Below are 19,164 nucleotides of genomic sequence, written 5' to 3'. Positions count from 1 at the left end.
TGCACAGACCCCTGTGCACTAAAAGGTTGGTCAATCCCAAAGGGGAAGTGTTAGCTTAGTCAGCAATGAAATACAAGTTCAACAAGTTCATTCGAAGGTGGCATAAAACCAGTTCTGGGGCACCACTCAGAAATGTATACATTTACTATATACTTCAGTGCACTCCGGATTTAACTGCAAAACAAATAAAATCACGGAATCACGGGATTGTTGGAGTTGGAAAGGACCTTCTAGAGATCATCTAGTCCAGCTCCCCTGCCAAAGCAGGATTGCCTGTAGCACATTACTCAGGTCAGCCTCCAGGCAGGTCTTGAAAATCTCCAGAGAAGGGAACCTACTAATTGTAAAAGCATTAGAATTGTACATTTTAAGAATTTCAGGACAGTGCAGTATCTTGACTAATAGAGGAGAGGTACTGTTGGTCTCCATTACTAGGCCACTGTTTTGCCCTCTAATTGTCCCCAGAATATGCAAGGTAGATAAAGCTGCATACTGAAGTATTAGGAACATTTTCAAGGCTCCTGTTGAAAGACTTCCTCGTTTTTAATATTTTCCACTGGTTAACCACAAACGTTAACAAGAGAGTATGTGTATGAGAACCTGAACACGTACCTTCTCAAGAACTGAAAATTTCAACCATAAGAATGGGCCCTACATTGTTCTCCTCAGCAAGCATTTTTTTTTTTTTTGTCCAGCTCAGAAGATAAAACTGGTTCTGAATTCATATAAGGAAAAGAGCTAGTCCAAAAAAAATATGCTTTTAAGATTTCACTTTCAGTCAAAGTAAATCACGGAATCACGGAATTGTTGGAGTTGGATGACTTAGTTTACTCCACGTACCCTTAGCAAAACAATATTTTCACCAGTGATACTGGTGGACAAACTTTATTATAGGAGACAAACAGCAATAAGAAGTGTCACTCCTGTGGCATCCCAGCTGGTGTTGGCAAGTTCTTATTTCTGTCAGCAGCCAACTGCTAGCTGCCACCTTTTTGGTCTTCGCCACTATGAGAGGTCTTTTGAATATCACACGAATCTGATATTTCTTTGTTTTCTTCTCTTAGCCCTCCTTCCTGGAATTCTTTCGACGCTTTCAGTTTTGTGCTCTCAGTCTTGTGATTAACAGATGAATTCAGCCTGGTTGAGTTCAATCTCCATCTTCTCAGAGCTCTAGAAAAGTCTTTTCTGACATTTTCACTAACCAGCACATAGATGATTGGATCAGCAACGCTGTTTGCAGTGGCTAAACACAGAAACACTGTAAAAACTGAATATATATCTTTTTCAAATGGACATGAGGAGTTTTGATGAAACAAAAAGTATATGGATCTTATTAAGAGTACCACATGGTAGGGAGCAAAGCATATCAGGAAAATGACAATAATCACAATAGCCAGGTACTTCACTTTGACTTTTTGGTGACAAGTCAAGCTGCTGCTTTTCTTTGTACTTTGGAAAATTTTGTAGTTTGTGAAAATGAGGGTTATGAAGGGTATGGCAAATCCAAGCAGGAATCTACCAATGCCTATAGAAGCCAATGTTTTGTTAAGGGGCAAGGTCTCAAAGCAGGTCCTATTCGGATGTTGTTCCATGGTAAATACTGGACTGTGGACTACTGCAACTACAGCAAAGAGAAGACACACTATTATGATTGCCAGTTTCTGTCCTCTTCTCCCTCTTGATTCCAGAGCATACACCAGTGCCACGTAACGATCCACAGAAATGCAGCACAACAGCAGAATGCTGTTGTATATGTTGCAGAAAAAGATGAATCCTGTTATTTTGCAAGTCAGCATATGCATTTGCCAGCAGTGGTCATTTTGCACGTAGATAATCCAGAAAGGCAAGGTACTTAAATACATCAGCTCAGACAATGATAAACTGAAAATGTAGATGGCAATTACTTTGTTCCTTTGGATTTGTACAAATGTAAGCAGGGAAGTTAAGCAATTTGCTGGAATGCCTATGGCAAAAACGATGCTGTAAACAGCAACCAGAAGTGTCTTGCTGTCTTTATAGGGAATTCCTGGGCAAGTGGAGGTATCATTTATACAATTTTCCATTATTCTTTTTCCAGCTGGTGTTTCCTGAGAATCATAAGAAAAAGTGGAAAGTTAGTATCTGCATCACTTAAAAATGTGTCAATAAAGGTTATGGCCCCGTAGGTGCCAACAGGACACGTCAGGGCAGCAAATGGGATGTTTCCTTGGGGAATCATCTAAGACAGGGAAGTTTTCCAAGATCTCCTGTAATGTCCCCTGGGAGTCGGGTCTGATTTACTTCCAGGAAAAAAATGCCTTTCTTCACAAGGAATTTCTTGACTACAGCATGCCTAGTCACTGAAACAGGGTATCGGGGACTGTCCCTAAACCAGGCTGCCTCATAAGTAAGACAGAGTGGCTGATGTATTCCTAAAGTCACTTCCCAGAGGAAACTGAGGGCGTTAGTCTTCAATTCAGGTTTTTTTTTGTTGTTGTTGTTGTTGGGTTTTTTTCAAACTGAGTAACCAAAAACGAATGCAGGAGAGATTTCAGAGGCAGACTTCCGAAAGAAGCTGTCATTTATTGTCGGTCAGATGGGGGTAGGGAGGAGAATGGTCTGAGGAGGGTGGTGGTAGTTGTTGCGTCAGAGACTGCCCAGCCACCAGTGGAATCTGGCCACTGGTGTTAACAATATAGTGGTTAGACACGGTGTTAACAATATAGTGGTCCAGATCTAGCTAATTCATACTTCCCTCCTCTTAAAGAAGAGCTGCAGCTGAAGAATCTAAACTTTTATAACACCCGCCATAGCAAGCCAGTGAAACTGCCTGCCACATCTGTTTGATGCCTCTGGGAAAAAAAAGGAAGTAAGGGCAGTCAGAGGAAAGAAACAAGACCAAAGAGAAGAATATACACACATTTAAGAAATAGAGGTGAAGAAAATTAATGCTCTTTAACAGGTGTGGTCACAAAAAACTCCACCGTTCCAAGATAACCGTACGCAAGAGCAGACCTGGCATTTGGTTAGTGTTAAGTAGTGCTAGGAGAAGCATTTCTTGCAAAGTCATACAATGATTTTCGTGCAGAAGTCTTCTCCAAGTGAAGAGAAGAATATGGAGGTGGGTGCCCACAAAAATTGGGCTTTGCTGTATTTTTGAGTTGAAGGTGTCCACGGTATAACATCCCTGATAAAAAAAGGTCTTGTCTGGTCTAATATTTTGGTCATTCTCTTATGGGTTGGACAGCTACTCCAGGGAACAGTCAGCTAACTCCAGAAGGAGATGTGTTGACAGAGATAGAGTCCCTTCAGAGAGAGGAGGGATGTGGGCTTTCTTGGTCCACACTGTGTATGAGGAATTTCTTTAACCCTGAGTTCAGGCAGGGGAGAAGTTAGCTTTTAGCAGCCTCAAAAAGCTTCTTTGTTGCTTATTTGGGCCCGTCTCAAGCAGACCAAGGGGAAGCTGTGGGATTGCGTCCTGCACTTCTGTAAGGGCGGGCAAGCTGGAGGGGACCTTTCTCCCCTCTGTGTGGGCAGGAGCAGTCCCTGGGGTGGTGTAAGCAGCTCCACCCTGAATGCCTGACAGAGCACTCGCCATGCAAGATCCCTAGAGCTTAAGGTCAACCTGGACACAGGTTGCTTTAGCCTGAGAGACCCTCACAGCAGCGTGGTGCTAGCCACAGGCATAACACCAAGAGAGGTTCTCCTGGCCCATGCTGAGAGGTTGTCATTTCCAGCAAGTACCCCAACACCATCAGAGCCCGCTCAATGACAGCAGCTTCTGAGTGATGGCGTCTTGGCAAGCGAGCAGACAGGGCAGAGGCAGCAGGACCTGCCATCCCCATCCCTGGTGGCAGCCCAAGCTGTTCTCTGGGGTGAGGATGTTTGGAAAGGGCCTCCACAGACAGAGGAACTGAGAAAATGCTGTGTGTGTGTGTGTGTAAGGAGCACACCAGAGAGTGCGACCGCACTCTGTGACTACATTCCACTTCCCCTTGCGGCAAACTGTGCTCCGCTCACATCGTGACGTGTTGATGAGGGTTAGCAGGCAATAGTGGCCATGCTAGTTGGGCCAAAATAAGTTGCCAGAGGGCCATGTCCCTCCACATCTGAGAATCGGACTGTCTAGAGTCCAGGGGGTGTATGTTCAGGTCCTCTCAGGGGGGATCTGAAGTTTCCTTTAGTTTTTAATGTCCCATCTTAAGAACGACTGGAGAAAAGGTTCCTCTCTGCTGCCTGGAGGGAAGACGGTACGGAACTCAGCAGGTTTCTGCGTGAGAGGGTGCAAAGTTACTTCCCTTTTTTCCTAGCAGTGAAAGTGTAGTGATAGCTGGTGGTAACTTAGAAAAGTGATGGTTGTGATAAGGGTTTGTGGTGACGTGAGTTTTTTTGCTGCTTCTGGGCATCTGCCACCCTTGGTGAATGAGGTGGGGTCTTCTCTGGGCCACCTACCGAATCGCTGTGCAGAGAGGATAAAAATGGGGGTTGGTTTCAGGGTTAGCAGCGGTTCTCTGCCCAGACCTCACCGGCGACATGGCATAGGGGAGCTTGTCCTCAACTCGGGCACATCTGACTGATGTGAGAGCTGCTGTACACCTGCACACCACGGAGCGGTCTTGGAGACCTCCCCTTCTAAGGTGAAGCACAGCAGGTGGATGCAACTCACACGTGAAGGAGGTGGCACAGACACACCATCTTGGTTACTCAGCAGCTTTCTACCCCTTGTGCCTTAGCCAAAAAAAAACCTTCAAGAGTGGTTGAAGGCATGCTCTCCTCCCCTCCCCCTGGGCTTTGCGTGCTTCTCTTGACCCTGTGTTTCTTTGAATATCCTCCTTTCTGCACTGCCTACGCCTGTTGTTTGCAGCTCGTTGTGCGAAGGTATGCTTCCCCCAGAGGTACCTGTCTGGCCAGCAAGCAGCTGGCGATGGTTCAGGGCAGGAAGGAAGTGGTAGAAGAGTTATTCTGTAGGCACATGGTTCCCAATGTTTCTTTCTCCTTCCCTTGCCTCCTCCCTTCCTGCTCTGCTCCAAGTCTCCTTAGCACCCAGGAATGAGCCTCAGAAAGGGGATACCTGTGACTTTTTAAGCTCCTTGCATGGGCCATGCTTTTTTTTTTTTTCTTGGCTTTTGGCATACAACCTCAGCCACAGGGGTGAAGCTAAGCTGAAGAGACCTTCACCCTCAAGTGACTGTCAACTGCCAAGCACTAAGCCTCAACTGGCAAAGTGCAGCCATAGACGTGAATTCACACTTGTAGAGAAAAGCCATGGGCTGAACACCTCTCTTGAAGGTCTGGCCTTTCAACTCAGGAGCCTGGGTCCTGCTCAGCAGTAATGCTTTGTGTCTCAGCCTCATATCACAGAATCACAGAATTCCATGGGGTTGGAAGGGGACCTCTGGAGATCATCTAGTCCAACCCCCCTGCCAAAGCAGGGCCACCCAGAGCAGGTTGCACAGGAACGTGTCCAGGTGGGTTTGGAATGTCTCCAGAGAAGGAGACTCCACCACCTCCCTGGGCAGCCTCTTCCAGGGCTCTGCCACCCTCACAGGAAAGAAATTCCTCCTCATGTTTAGCATTCATAACTGTACTGCTTTATCTAAAGAGGCAGCTGGTTACCTGAGAGCACTTTGTTGTTGTCCCACACTGGGGCAGGATTGGAGCAGCCTAACCTGCATCTCAAATATTCATTCAAATAATAATAAAAAAGAGTTATCTGCAAAAAACACACACCATTTCAGGGTTCGTTTTCTGCTAGTATTTGTGATGAGCAATTTCAGTGATAGAGATGTTGGTTCAAACAGCAGAATTTAAGAGTTATTTATCACATCCAGCAGTTTTCAAGCATTTATAAAGGGCCAAAAGTAGCTGTGATGCCAAGGATGAGCGACATCTGAGAACACGTTTGTGAGAGACAAGCTGTTTCAGTGCATTAGGTTTCTTAGCTGTCCTGCAGCTTTCAGCTGAGCAAAGCCCGTCCAAAATAACTGTTCTCAACTTTCTGTGACCTATCATGTTCTGCTAGGTCTCACCAACCATTACAAGATGCTACACCAGGTCCTGGCTGTGTTTTGCATCAACAGCTTATCGTATATTTAGCAGAGCTCTGAGGCTTCTTGCTTCGTGCGACTCGCTGCACATGAGAAACCGCAGTCAGCACATACATGTTTCTCACCTTCAAGCCATGCAAAACATCTCATCTTCCAGGAAAGACACATCACCTCTGGCTCAGGAAGCACCTGAGCACAAATAACTGGAGGATGGAGTAATCATGGAATCACAGAATCACAGAATTGTTGGAGTTGGAAGGGATTTGAATGAAACTTCCCATGTTCCAGCTTGTGCCCGTTGCCCCTCGTCCTGTCACTGGGAACCACTAATGAAGATTTGCTGTGTTCCTACTCTGTATTTACACTCTTCCCTGGACATCTGCCCTCGGCCTGGGTTATAGCCACAGTATCGGGGTAGGTAGGCCTGGCATTTCTAATGTTGTTGTGTTATGTCTACTCTGGTAGATGAACAGATAATTGCATTTCTTACCTCCTAAAATGGAGTGCCTACATACTCTGATCATAGAATCATAGAATGGTTAGAATTGGAAGGGACCTTAAAGATCATTGAGTTCCAAACCCCCTGCCCTGGGCAGGGACACCTCCCACCAGACCAGGTTGCTCAAAGCCCCATCCAGCCTGGTCTTGGACACCTCCAGGGATGGGGCATCCACAGCTTCCCTGGGCAACCTGTTCCAGTGCCTCACCACCCTCACAGTAAAGAATTTCTTTCTAATACCTAACCTAAATCTCCCTTATTTCAGTTTAAAACCATTACCCCAAATCCTATCACTACACTCCCTGATAGAGTCCCTCCCCATCTCTCCTGTGGGTGTATTGAAATCTTACAGAGAGAAAACCCTGGAAAAGGGCAGGACACCTGGAGGTGCCCAAGTAAAAAGGACTGGGGTTGGCAGAGGCATGACGCACATGAAATCCTATTTTCTTTTGGTGAGAAAGCAGCAGAAGTGTCCTGCTGAAGACCCACCAATCAGGGCTGTGAAAAAAACAAGTCGAGATTGACTGCCCCTTCCTCACCTTCTCTTTGATCTGGTGCACCTTGCTTTCCTCGTGGCAGGTGGCCCAGATTTACCCGGAGGTGCTCTTTCTCAGGCTTCCTGAGAAAGTGGCAGATTCCAAACCCCTGATAGAGTCCCTCCCCATCTCTCCTGTGGGTGTATTGAAATCTTACAGAGAGAAAACCCTGGAAAAGGGCAGGACACCTGGAGGTGCCCAAGTAAAAAGGACTGGGGTTGGCAGAGGCATGACGCACATGAAATCCTATTTTCTTTTGGTGAGAAAGCAGCAGAAGTGTCCTGCTGAAGACCCACCAATCAGGGCTGTGAAAAAAACAAGTCGAGATTGACTGCCCCTTCCTCACCTTCTCTTTGATCTGGTGCACCTTGCTTTCCTCGTGGCAGGTGGCCCAGATTTACCCGGAGGTGCTCTTTCTCAGGCTTCCTGAGAAAGTGGCAGATTCCAAACACCAAACTGTTGTCTGCTCTAGAAACCAGATCTCCCATCCTGAGGACTGTTCCATCAGTGGCTTGGGGCCAATGCACAAAGCACTTCTTTTTTTTTTTTTTTTGTGCAGGAGAGCCTGTGAGATGGTCGCCTGTCCTCTCCCCTACCCAGCATCAGGGAGCATTGTACTATCCTACAGAGGTGCCCTACGCAGCTCACAGGAGATGAAATCATGAGCCCGGGGTGCTGTGAGCATGTGGTGTCACATCACAGCCATGCCAAGATAACAGTCTGGTCGTCACGTTTTTTGATCTCTGCCCCGTCACTGACCAGTAGGTCACCCATTCTGCAGGGAACGTGCATGAAGTGATAAGCTAGCAGAAAACTTGTCCCCTTTTTCTATCTGAGTCATTTGTCCGCCAGTTGACCTTTCTGAAGGGGCTCACCAGGGTCAAAGCAGTGTCAGGGCCAGCACAAGGGAACTTAGTAGTAAGTAGCACATGGCCAGGAGTGGAGCAGCCAGAGGCAGGTGGAGGTGGGAGTTATATGGAGAGCGTATAACTCAGTAGCATGAGCTGCATTTTCCATCAGTCTCCAGAGCCTCTGTCGAGCTCTGCTGACTCTTTAGGGGTCTATGTAGTCTGGTTACCCAACCAGGCACCTTCTCTGTGGATGCTGTGAGTGCTAAGCAGAGCACTTTGGATAAGCAGTGCATCTGGACGTTGGAGTATTGGGAAGGTGGACAGCAGCTCTAATCACATCACTCTCTTCCATTCTTTCGCCTTGAAGGTGGCCTTGCTAAGCCCATGTGGACTTTTGCGAACCTGTCAGCCTAGAGCTTATCATTTCAGAGGGAATGTTAAGATCTTCACTGGAGTTTCTTCCCTGAATGGAGCAGGCAAGGGTCCTGAGGGATGCAGAGAGTTGACTGGGGGCTCTTCTGCTCATTCAGATGAGTTGCATTAATATTTGGTCTTCCCTCAAGAGACAGAGGTGTTTTTGCTAACACTGAGGTGTAAAGAGGGAAGTGAAAAGAAGGGGGGAAGCAAAAGGCTTTATTTTTCTTTTTTGTTGTTGTTTTATTTATCTATGAGCTACTCATGTAAAACTGTTTCAATTTCCAATACAGTGATAAAAATAGCCCCTGCTAGGAAAGATAAAAGAGAAAATTGCAGATAAGAGTTACAAGGAAGAGAGGGAGAAGTCAAATAAAGTGCAGTAGTTGAACAAATCACTGGTTGAAAGTCTTTGGATTAATTTGCTTGAGCTAGAGGGACAGAAGAGAAAAAGGACACAGTGAAATCTGTAACATGGGTACAATTACATCAGCAGAGCACATTATTTATATATTTTTCATTTTATAATAATTTCCTGATCATCTTCCTGTGCTTCATTCACACCTTTCTTCCTGTCCCCAATATTTGGAAAGGTTAACAAGCTGCATGCTTTAAAGCTTTTGAATCAACCTTCAGTGAAACAGGACCTGAGTTTCTCCGGGGGGGTTTTGTGTGCTTTCCTTAGTATAGCCTGTCGTGCTGTAACTATTTGACACGAGAGTCCTACCATGATGTCAGTGTGACCGCTTGAATCGACGGTCATCAGTTCCCAGATATGACAGATAGGTGCCACCTACAGTACTCATCACTCCTCTTCTGAACCTGGGCTTCTCTTTCTCATGCAGAACCTCCATTACCTGTCTTGTCACCTTTATGAGCTGTTAAACTTTCCAGCCGCTAGTTTTTGTGTCAGTTAACTTTAATAGAAAGTAAGAAATTGCTCTGCATTATTTGCTCTGCTGTTTTTGGAAGCAGGAAAAATGTTTGTGGTGTCTTTGTGGATAAAAATAGATGATGACCCCATAACCCAGTAAGTCAGTGAACTGGTTTATTTTGGGGGGTTTCTTTTCCATTAGTAATAAACAAATTAGTAAATGAAGTCACTCTTATGCGCAAGTCTCAGCATACAAGGGAAAAGCAGCAGTGGCTCCTCTTAGTTGCCCAGGAAACTGATCGTTTTTACTGATACACACAAGATAGTGGGATTTGAAACTATATACTTTTAAATTCGAATGTAATATAATGTATGAATATATAATTTTGAAATTATATAGTTGCAAATCTCTGTAGAGAAAAAAGAGCATTTTAAAGCTACAGGACTATACTGGGAATCCAGCCTGAGCTGAGCTCCGTCTTAAAAGATCTGCCTCCATCCTAGCTTGATCAGAAGGAAAGCACTGATGGGATTTGGATGCAAAGACAAATAAACACTGTACGAGGCAGTTTTAATGCCTAATCAGGAAAAATATCTCCATGTGATTCCTGGAAGTTGAAAGTGGCAAATTTCTTGCACTTACATAAAACTCTTGTTTGAGTTTTACTTTCTTTCGAATGCTCCCTGGCTGCTGCAGCTGTGGAGAGGACTCTCAAGAAACAAAAAAGACCTCCAAGCTGCCTTCTGCTGAACTGAGGCATGCCACAGGCTTTGTTTTTGTCGCCAAGCGTAGTCACTTAAGTTCAGGCAGGTTTTTTGCTAGAAGCAACCTCTTTTGCATCAGCGGGTACGCTAATCTCCAACGACAAGACGCCGGACAGAGAGCACTGTGGTGAAAGCAGATAATCTCCCTGTTGACTAGTGCTGGTTAAAACAAGCTGTGGAGCATTTGTAGGCTGAAAATAGCTGCAGTAAGGAAGCAGCAGGACCCTGAGATTAGTTATACAGCCTTATATTAAAATCTATACTGCAGATATAAGAAACCTTATTAAAAAAAAAGAAGGTTTTTATCAGAAGAGAGAAGATATTCATAATTTGTTGTTTAGGACGGGAACTCAGCAATCATTTCTGATGAGAAGATGACGTTTTATTTATCTGATGATAGACTGTTCATAAATGTGAACTCTCAGCAACTAGAGATTTTAAATATCCGTGTGTGGGCATTTACGTAGATCCACACGTCTGCTTCTCCCTTCCCACAATCTACAACTAAATGTACGGCTCTGCTAAAATAAGCAGCTGTGAGTAAACTATAACACAATTCAAGGCTGAAAAAAGATGGCTTAAAATTGTGATCCTTCCATAAACTGGGTGCCTTAGTGCCATGTTACATTGGCTGGTGAGGGACTGCAGAGGAGAGAAGAATGCCAGGAAGGTAAGAGAGAAAGGTGTAAAGGAAACCTCCTGCTTCAGGGTTTAAAAGCATCTTATTCAACACAGCTAGAAGTAGGTAAAACTACATACGTGTTATGCAGAGTAGATAGGGGAAGTTCAAAGGTGAAAAACAGACCCCAAAATCCCCCTGTACCAGTGGACATTTTTCCCCAGTCTCATGATTTGGAGGTTGTGACTCATGATTTTGGGACTTTTGGACCTGGTGAAGTTCCTCAGTCTTTCCTGAAAGCAACAGAGAGTGGCTGTTGCAGGGCAGACTTACTCCATGGTATCTACCAGCTTGTCTAGGGAAGGTCCCGCAGCCAGAAGAATGGCTTCATGGCCAGGAGAGCCATCAGGAACCCCAGAATTGCCGTCATAGATTTGAGACTAAACTATAAAGCCTGTCAAGTCAAAAGGTTGGTTTTGGAAAAGCATAGGTTTTGGAGCAGCAGCAGTGAAAGTGAACAGCTGAGAGCGGCCCCGAGACTGGCAAGTTTTGTGCTGCTGATTCATACCCTCTTCACACATGAAACCAGCGGGCACTCACGCTCGATGCCTCCCTAAAGCTACCACAGCTTAATTGATAGCCTTGGCAGCCGAGGCTATTTAACTAAGGCTTCTGTTACTTGTGTGGGGCTCATTTGGAAACCTAACTTTCTCGTTGGCTTGTGTTGGAACTATGAAGTCTTGGAAGAAGAAGATGAGAGAGGGGATTCCCATGCACAGCTTCTCTGACCTGCCCCGGGGTGCTCCTGGATGCCAAAACACAGCCAAGTGCCAGCAGATTTGACACTGAGGGCTTACACGTGGATGAAAACTGCTCTGGACTCCCAGAAGAGCAGGCTGGGGTGTGAGGGAGCAGCTGTTTTAACAAGGACAGGAGGTCTGGCCATGGCGTCATGATGCTAGAGCTGAGTTTTGACAGTTTTAAGGAAAATTTGACTTCAGTTGGCTGAACAGAATCACAGAATCACAGAATCTTAATGGTTAGAAAGGACCTCTGAGATCACCGAGTCCAACAAAGAGGCACCAAGACTGATATTCAAATCCCAAGGTGTGCCCCTAATAAAGAGATGCTCTGTCATCCTCTAGACCTTAGGATCTCCTCAGCAGCTACTTATGGACACCTTTCTCCTTCTTCTGGGCTTCAGTTGCCCAGGCCTTCAAACTGGAGACTCCTGCCAAATGTCTGGCACCTCAAGTCAGAAAAACACTAGGAGCCACACAGAAATGCCTGTACTAGAGCTGTCTTCACGCCAAACTGTCATGACCCAAAATCATCTCTGGGGCAGCAACTGTTCACCTGGAGTTGTTGGAGATTTCTGGACTGAGGCCATACACCTTCTCATCCTTCAGTGAATGCTGGCAGGTGGTCACATGTGATGCCTGGACCAAAGCAAGGTCTAGGCAAAGACCTTCAAGTCTATGCATGAACAAGTGAAGGACAACCAGAGCCACCCTGTGACCAAGAGAGAGACTTGTCCTGCTAGGAGGAGCATCATGTCCAGAGGTGTGAACGTTCAATCTCATCACCTTTCAGGCAGGCAAGGCGATCAGCGTGGGAACGGCAAAGCCATGCCTATGGCTTGTGGTAGCCCTGAGCTGGTGCCCAGCATCTCCATGCTCCTAGACCCGTGGAGGCTTTGAGCACCTCACGCTTCATTGCAACCACACACGAACAGAGCAATGTTGTTGCAGCAGAGTCAGGTGGAGTACATGTGTTTAAGTGACCATGCAGTTATTCTACCTTGTGGTAAACTGCTTCACTTTTAAGTTTACTGTGGATTGTGGCTGGCCAATGGCTCTTTTTGTTCCCCTACATTGGTCTGTTTTTATTAATGGCCAAGGGTAGTGTCTGACTGCAGCTTGGTCCTGAGCGCTGTTGACCTGTCACTGCTGAGTCCTTCCTGGGCTCTCTTCTTTCCCTATATGTGGCCTCTGCATTGCCATGGGTTGTTCCTGCCTTTCACCATCCTGCTGCTGCTTTCCCTGCATCTGTCCCAAGTCAGTCGGTGCTTTTCCAAACACTGTCATCCCAGGAGATCCACAAATGGTAACTCATACCTCTTTTGTTGCTCAAGTTCCCTTGGAAGCCAGAGGACACAATCTTCCCCCGCTTCCTGCACTGACACCTTTGTTTGCAATAGTGACAGTCACAGAGATCACAGGCGTTTCCTACACCCCCAAAATATGGTTGTCCCCTCTCATGGCTCTGAGATAACCCAGTCAGAGTATGGCTTTGCTGTACTGAGAAGACTGAGTGTAGACAGGATGGCCAATAGTAGGAAAATGCAAAGACGGTGTTGAGCTTTGACCTTGTGACAGTACATCAACCCTCTCCCATGGGAGGGCTTACTGGTCTTGGCCCTGCCCTTGTGGGTCTGTACAGGAGCAGCTGTCATGGGGGAGCTGCACTGCTGCTGGAAGCATCATCAGTACTAAAGAGGTTGCTGGGGAAAAACAGAGCAAAAGAATATGCAAAGCAATGTTGTGAACTGCCAGACTTGGGCTCACTGACATATTGCTTGTCGCTCTCTACCTAATTTCCCCTCAAATGTGTTTTGCTTTTGTCTAAAGTGAATGTGTCTCAGCAAGTGGGATCTGCAAAGCCTTGTGAAAACCACAGTGCTTTCTAAACTTGAAACAATCCTATTTTTAACAGAGCAGTTAAAGATAGTATTTGCAAGTGCTCTGAACTCAGATACCAATGTTTCCCTCTTTTCCATTTACCATGAAACTCTATTTCTTTGTTCCTTCTTGTGCCATGATTCACTTTCAACTTACTGGAGTACTACCATTTTCCTTTTTTTTCCATCTGGGTCACCTCCTGTAGCCAGCTAGCTCACATACCAGTGGCAGGGTTTTCCCCTTAAGACCTTAGATAAACCAGCAAAAACTGTGACACTCAAAGATTCCTCTTTGCACCTACACATCTCTCTGATGTCTCTGTAAACCCACTCACGTCTGCTAAATCTCCTGTAGTGTCTTGTCCTAATCTTCCAGCTGTTTGTACATCTACAAGGGAAGAGCCTACAAGGGAAGATATTGATGTAAAAGTTCCATCTACCAGATATTCCCCGAAGTGTCCTTCTTTAGGGATATCCAAATCATTCATTGTTTCCCATAGACCCTATTCTGAATTTCCCACTTCTCTTGGACCTTTCCACGCCAGTCAGGCCCTGCTCACTTGTGCACTGATACGACCTGCTTCATTTTCCAGGTCCAAGACTCAATGCTGAATCCTTTGTGTTTACAGACTTCAGGTCCACAGCGGGGTATTTCATCCCTGGAGAACATTTTTCTCACATGCTGTGCTCCACCAACAACAGCAGCCAGGTCTGAACCTTAGGTGTGCTTTAGTAGGATGTGCCTGCACTAAGTACCCCAAGTTAAAATTATCCTTGATTCATGAAAGCAGGTAAGATCAAAATAGCAGTAGCCTAAGAGACAGATTCTGTCAAACCCGATGTGCTCTACAGCAAGCAGCTGTAGAGATGATGGGGTTTCTGCCAGTAACGGTGGGGTCCTTGACTATCTTCTCCTTCACTGCTCCGATACAGCCCCTGCATAGGAGGCAGGTCTAAGCTAAAAAAGCATTCCCCCATACACACTGGCCCCCAAAGGCTTCAGTTTAAAGCAGTAATTTTTAAACATCCCATTCAGGAGGCAGTAACATGTGGCAGAGAGATGTGGGAAGGTGCCCCATCTTCTAAACCCTGCCAGGCCTGCCCTGGCTCTCTGCATGAGACCCTGGAGCCAGGAACAGTTAGAGATATCCAGAAGTTTTTGGACAGGCGGCTGAGCCTGTTCAGGGAGGGAAAAGGGCTAAAAGGAGGAAAAAAAAACCCAAAAACCACAAATGGGACTACAGTTTCGTCACTGAGCTGCTCATTGCTAATTACAGCCCGTGGCACACCCAGAGCACAATCAGTTTGCACCGGGTATCAAGAAAAGGCACCCAAAAACCTGAGCTTGTGCTGAGCTCAGGCCAGATGAGCAGGCACTAAGTCACGGAGAGCAGCCACAGAAACCTGTCCATCATGTTGTCCGGTGCAGCAGTGACTGCAGCCGCCGCTCCATCCACCTTCCTGTGGCACTGGGGACACGACTGTTAATGTGGGCAGTGGCACGACCCTCCTCGTAACTGCAGCTTCCCCTCTTCCCATTCCCCACTCCCAGCTCTTGTCGCTGGCTTGTGTGCACGTTGGAAGCCTCTTGTGTGTCAGAATAAAGGAACCCGGCTGGGAGGGCAAAATCAAAAAGCTGCGAGATTTCCATTTCGGCTCCAAAGTGGGACCGAGCTTTGTCAGGGCAGCCTGAGATTGGTGAAACGCTGCCTTTGGGCGCTTCTATTTTGACAGCAATACTGTTTGTGTGATCAGGGTGAGGCTATAAAATCAATGTCTCCCCGAGAGGCATGGGAAGTGCTGAAACCTGCAAGAGCTGTCTGCAGTTTCTGCCAGAAATCTGTACAGAGGGTGTGCTAGAGAGGGTGTGCTAGTCACTACAGACTGACCGTTTGCTTAAACGTGGTGTCCCCTCTACAGAACTGTGGAACAGTCCTCAGAAGAAAATCAGCCTTGCTCATTGAGAGCTAAAGAGCAGAATAAGTTTTTTTTTTTTTTTTCATAAAATCATGTAATCATAGAATGGTTAACGTTGGAAGGGGCTTTAAAGATCATCCAGTTCCAACCCCCCTGCCCTGGGCAGGGACACCTCCCACCAGACCAGGTTTCTCAAAGCCCTGTCCAGCCTGGCTTTGAACCCCTCCAGGGATGGGATTCTCCCCAGATAAGGTTAGTAAAGTTAAGGAACTGCTGTTTTAGAGGCAGCAGCTGATCTAAATGGTATTATGAAAGGGCAGGTTAAAACTAAGCCCAGATGCTGCTTGGTCTTAGGCAGAGTATCAAACCTTACATTAAACTTTCAAGAGAAGCCAGTAGCTATAATCTGTAGTGCTTTCTATTGCCACATAAGCGTAAACAAAATGGGGGAGGTAACAGGGAGAAGAAAACCAACCAAGAAGACTCTATGAGAAACTAAATTCAGGAGACAATGCAGTTTGATCAAGTCAACAGGTCAGCCCGGCTCTGGTAGGATGTTTACCTTTTGCTAAATCTTACTTGGCGTAGGAAGGATTCCTCCCCACCTCAGGATCTCTCAAAGCAAAAGTAGGATCCTTTAAAGCCCCAAAGGAAGGAACCCAGACTGATTCATTCTGCCCATCTACCAACACAGAGTGATTACTGTTACCAATCTGTGACTTTATCGCAAGGCTTGTGGTCTCCTTAAAGCTGCAGCTACTGGGCAAAATAACGGCTGTGCCAAATGCAAAGGAACATCAGCTTTCATTTAGAAGCAGGGTTTTTGGTTTGCTGAGGAGAGCATCAGTCACGGTCCCAGTATTCTTGGAGTGCCAGAAAAGCAAGTCAACTCACAAAATACTTGACAAAAAAAAATGTCTTAATCTCCACATTTCTGAGTGCCAGAGATCAGCAGTACTGTGCCATTAAAAGGTGGAGAAAAAGAAGGAATGCTGCCTTTTTTTTTTTTTCTTTTTTTTTTTTTTTTCATAAAATCATGTAATCATAGAATGGTTAACGTTGGAAGGGGCTTTAAAGATCATCCAGTTCCAACCCCCCTGCCCTGGGCAGGGACACCTCCCACCAGACCAGGTTTCTCAAAGCCCTGTCCAGCCTGGCTTTGAACCCCTCCAGGGATGGGATTCTCCCCAGATAAGGTTAGTAAAGTTAAGGAACTGCTGTTTTAGAGGCAGCAGCTGATCTAAATGGTATTATGAAAGGGCAGGTTAAAACTAAGCCCAGATGCTGCTTGGTCTTAGGCAGAGTATCAAACCTTACATTAAACTTTCAAGAGAAGCCAGTAGCTATAATCTGTAGTGCTTTCTATTGCCACATAAGCGTAAACAAAATGGGGGAGGTAACAGGGAGAAGAAAACCAACCAAGAAGACTCTATGAGAAACTAAATTCAGGAGACAATGCAGTTTGATCAAGTCAACAGGTCAGCCCGGCTCTGGTAGGATGTTTACCTTTTGCTAAATCTTACTTGGCGTAGGAAGGATTCCTCCCCACCTCAGGATCTCTCAAAGCAAAAGTAGGATCCTTTAAAGCCCCAAAGGAAGGAACCCAGACTGATTCATTCTGCCCATCTACCAACACAGAGTGATTACTGTTACCAATCTGTGACTTTATCGCAAGGCTTGTGGTCTCCTTAAAGCTGCAGCTACTGGGCAAAATAACGGCTGTGCCAAATGCAAAGGAACATCAGCTTTCATTTAGAAGCAGGGTTTTTGGTTTGCTGAGGAGAGCATCAGTCACGGTCCCAGTATTCTTGGAGTGCCAGAAAAGCAAGTCAACTCACAAAATACTTGACAAAAAAAAATGTCTTAATCTCCACATTTCTGAGTGCCAGAGATCAGCAGTACTGTGCCATTAAAAGGTGGAGAAAAAGAAGGAATGTAGTGTATTTGATTATTCACTACAGACCAGCAGGTAAACATCACAATAAAATGCCTGTCTTGCTTTTCCAGCAGAGTAAGGATGAGAGGAAAGGCTGGATGTGAATTCTGCTTATGGTCTACCAAAGGAAGCCTGGCATTTGTGTCTCTAATATAATTCTGTGTTTGTGCCTCGTGCTCTGCAGTGACAGTTAGATCTAACCTCACAGCAACCTGTATCCTGCCAAAATCCTTCAATTTTGTAATTGTCATCTATCATATTTTGTAATTATCATCTATCCCTGACCGAAACTAAAATTTTTTTGTAAGAGAGAAATACGTTTTTTATGGGAAAGGGAATTCATAAGGAAGAAAAGTAGAAAGTAGAAAAGTAGAAAGTAGAAAGTAGAAGACTTTCTACTGCAATCCATCAACTGCAATGGACTGTAAATACAGACCCAGCAACACTTTTCTGTCTGTTATATCAGTCGCAAGGAGATTTAGACTATGGTGAGACATCAACAGAGTCTGCATTTCTGAAGCACAAACGCGCGCCCCGGAGAAGCAGTAATCAAAGCAGAGCAAAGCCAAGCACTGCAAAGTAGAAGCCATGCTTTGCCCAGGGACAAAACCCACTTACTTCTTTCTTTTTTTTTCTGGCTTTTGCAAAGGAGAGGACGAAGTGCTCCGACGCGTGTGGCACCGACAGGCTGCTCGGCAAAGACTTCAGGAAGTTGCTAACGATATCCTGTACAGTCCCAAGCGGCGCGCGTTAAAAGAAAGTAGATTGCTCATGACTTCCCCAGGCTCCCCAGCGATGTCACTTGTAGAGTCAGGCACACGCTTATAGACAGGAGGGTGACTGGAATACCCCGGCCTTGAAAATCTTAGTTCTGACATCACTCGAGAAAGTCATTGTAAAAAGGCATCTATGGCACGGAATACCCATGGGGGAGGGGGGGAAATCCACTCCTGAAAATATACCGAAAGGGGGAGAAGAGGCAGAAGAAAATATTTACTAGTTACTGTAAATAGAGATTAATCAGCAAGGGAAGAAACAAATGGTCAGGACAGGGAAATGTGGAATTAGCAGGAAGACAGAAGGAACAAAGAGCGTTCTGCTGGTGGGTCGGTGGGCAGGAACTGAGGGCTGTAAAGTTTCTACCAAGCAGAGCAGGGTGGGTCTCAGAGTTTCTGCCACATTGCTGCAAAATCAAAGGTTTCAAAAAGTCTTCTGAAACAGTCTGTTCTCTTTGCTGTCCCCTGTATTGCTTTCAGATATGAAATAGTGGACTTGAGGTCAGCCGTGCATGGCCGCTGCCTTTCACAAGTCAGTGGCTCAGCAAAACACGGTGGCATTTTAGGAGATGGCCAGTGAGAAAGGCTGTGCTTCCTGCCCCCTGGGCCAAACCAGACAGCACAGCTCGGTTTTGGGGGAGTTTAGGCTGTTGGTGTTTGACTCCAGCCTTCAATTAATCTATCCTTCTTGCTGTGCCAAGCCTTATGAGGAGCAGCTGAGGGAACTGGGGTTGTTCAGCCTGGAGAAAAAGATGCTGAGGGGAGACCTTCTCGCTCTCTGCAACTACCTGAAAGGAGGGTGTAGAGAGGTGGGGATCGGTCTTTTCTCCTAATTCAGCATCGATAGGACAAGAGGAAGTGGCCTCAAGTTGCACCAGGGGAGGTTCAGATTGCATATTAGGAAAAATTTCTTCTCTGAAAGTGTTATCAAGCATTGGAACGGGCTGCCCTGGGAAGTGGTTGAATCACCATCCCTGGAGGTATTTAAATGATGGGTAGACGTGGTGCTTGGGGACATGGTTTAGTGATGGTTTTGGCAGTGTTAGGTTGATGGTTGGACTGGATGATCTTGATTCTGACCTAGATGATTCTATGATTCTGTATGCATAGGTGTGCTTGGAGTCTTCGCTGTGTGTGTGTAGCTGTGTTGCGATGAGCTGGTGGGGGAAGCAGAGACTGACCAGTGCAGTCAGAATAGCAGCTAAGAGGAAAGAAAACCTTAACAAGTGAAGTGATTGCTTTCAGATTCTGTCACTTGTATGTTGGTGAGA

The 19,164-nt window shown here is 45.8% G+C and overlaps 1 protein-coding gene across 1 annotated transcript; it reads right to left on the bottom strand.

Moving 5' to 3' along the window:
- Positions 1-869: 869 nt before the first annotated feature.
- On the bottom strand, positions 870-17,829 carry GPR132 (G protein-coupled receptor 132). The gene is made up of 2 exons (XM_014951628.1): positions 17,736-17,829; positions 870-2,087 (listed from the first exon to the last, which is right to left on the bottom strand). The coding sequence occupies exon 2, from the start codon at positions 2,061-2,063 to the stop codon at positions 978-980; it is 1,086 nt and encodes a 361-aa protein (XP_014807114.1). The 5' UTR covers positions 2,064-2,087; positions 17,736-17,829; the 3' UTR covers positions 870-977.
- Between the last annotated feature and the right edge of the window lie 1,335 nt (positions 17,830-19,164).

This window comes from Calidris pugnax, unplaced genomic scaffold (genome assembly GCF_001431845.1).
Source record: "Calidris pugnax isolate Ruff unplaced genomic scaffold, ASM143184v1 scaffold183, whole genome shotgun sequence".
Lineage (NCBI taxonomy): Eukaryota > Metazoa > Chordata > Aves > Charadriiformes > Scolopacidae > Calidris > Calidris pugnax.
This window is presented reverse-complemented; position numbering and strand designations above follow the sequence as displayed.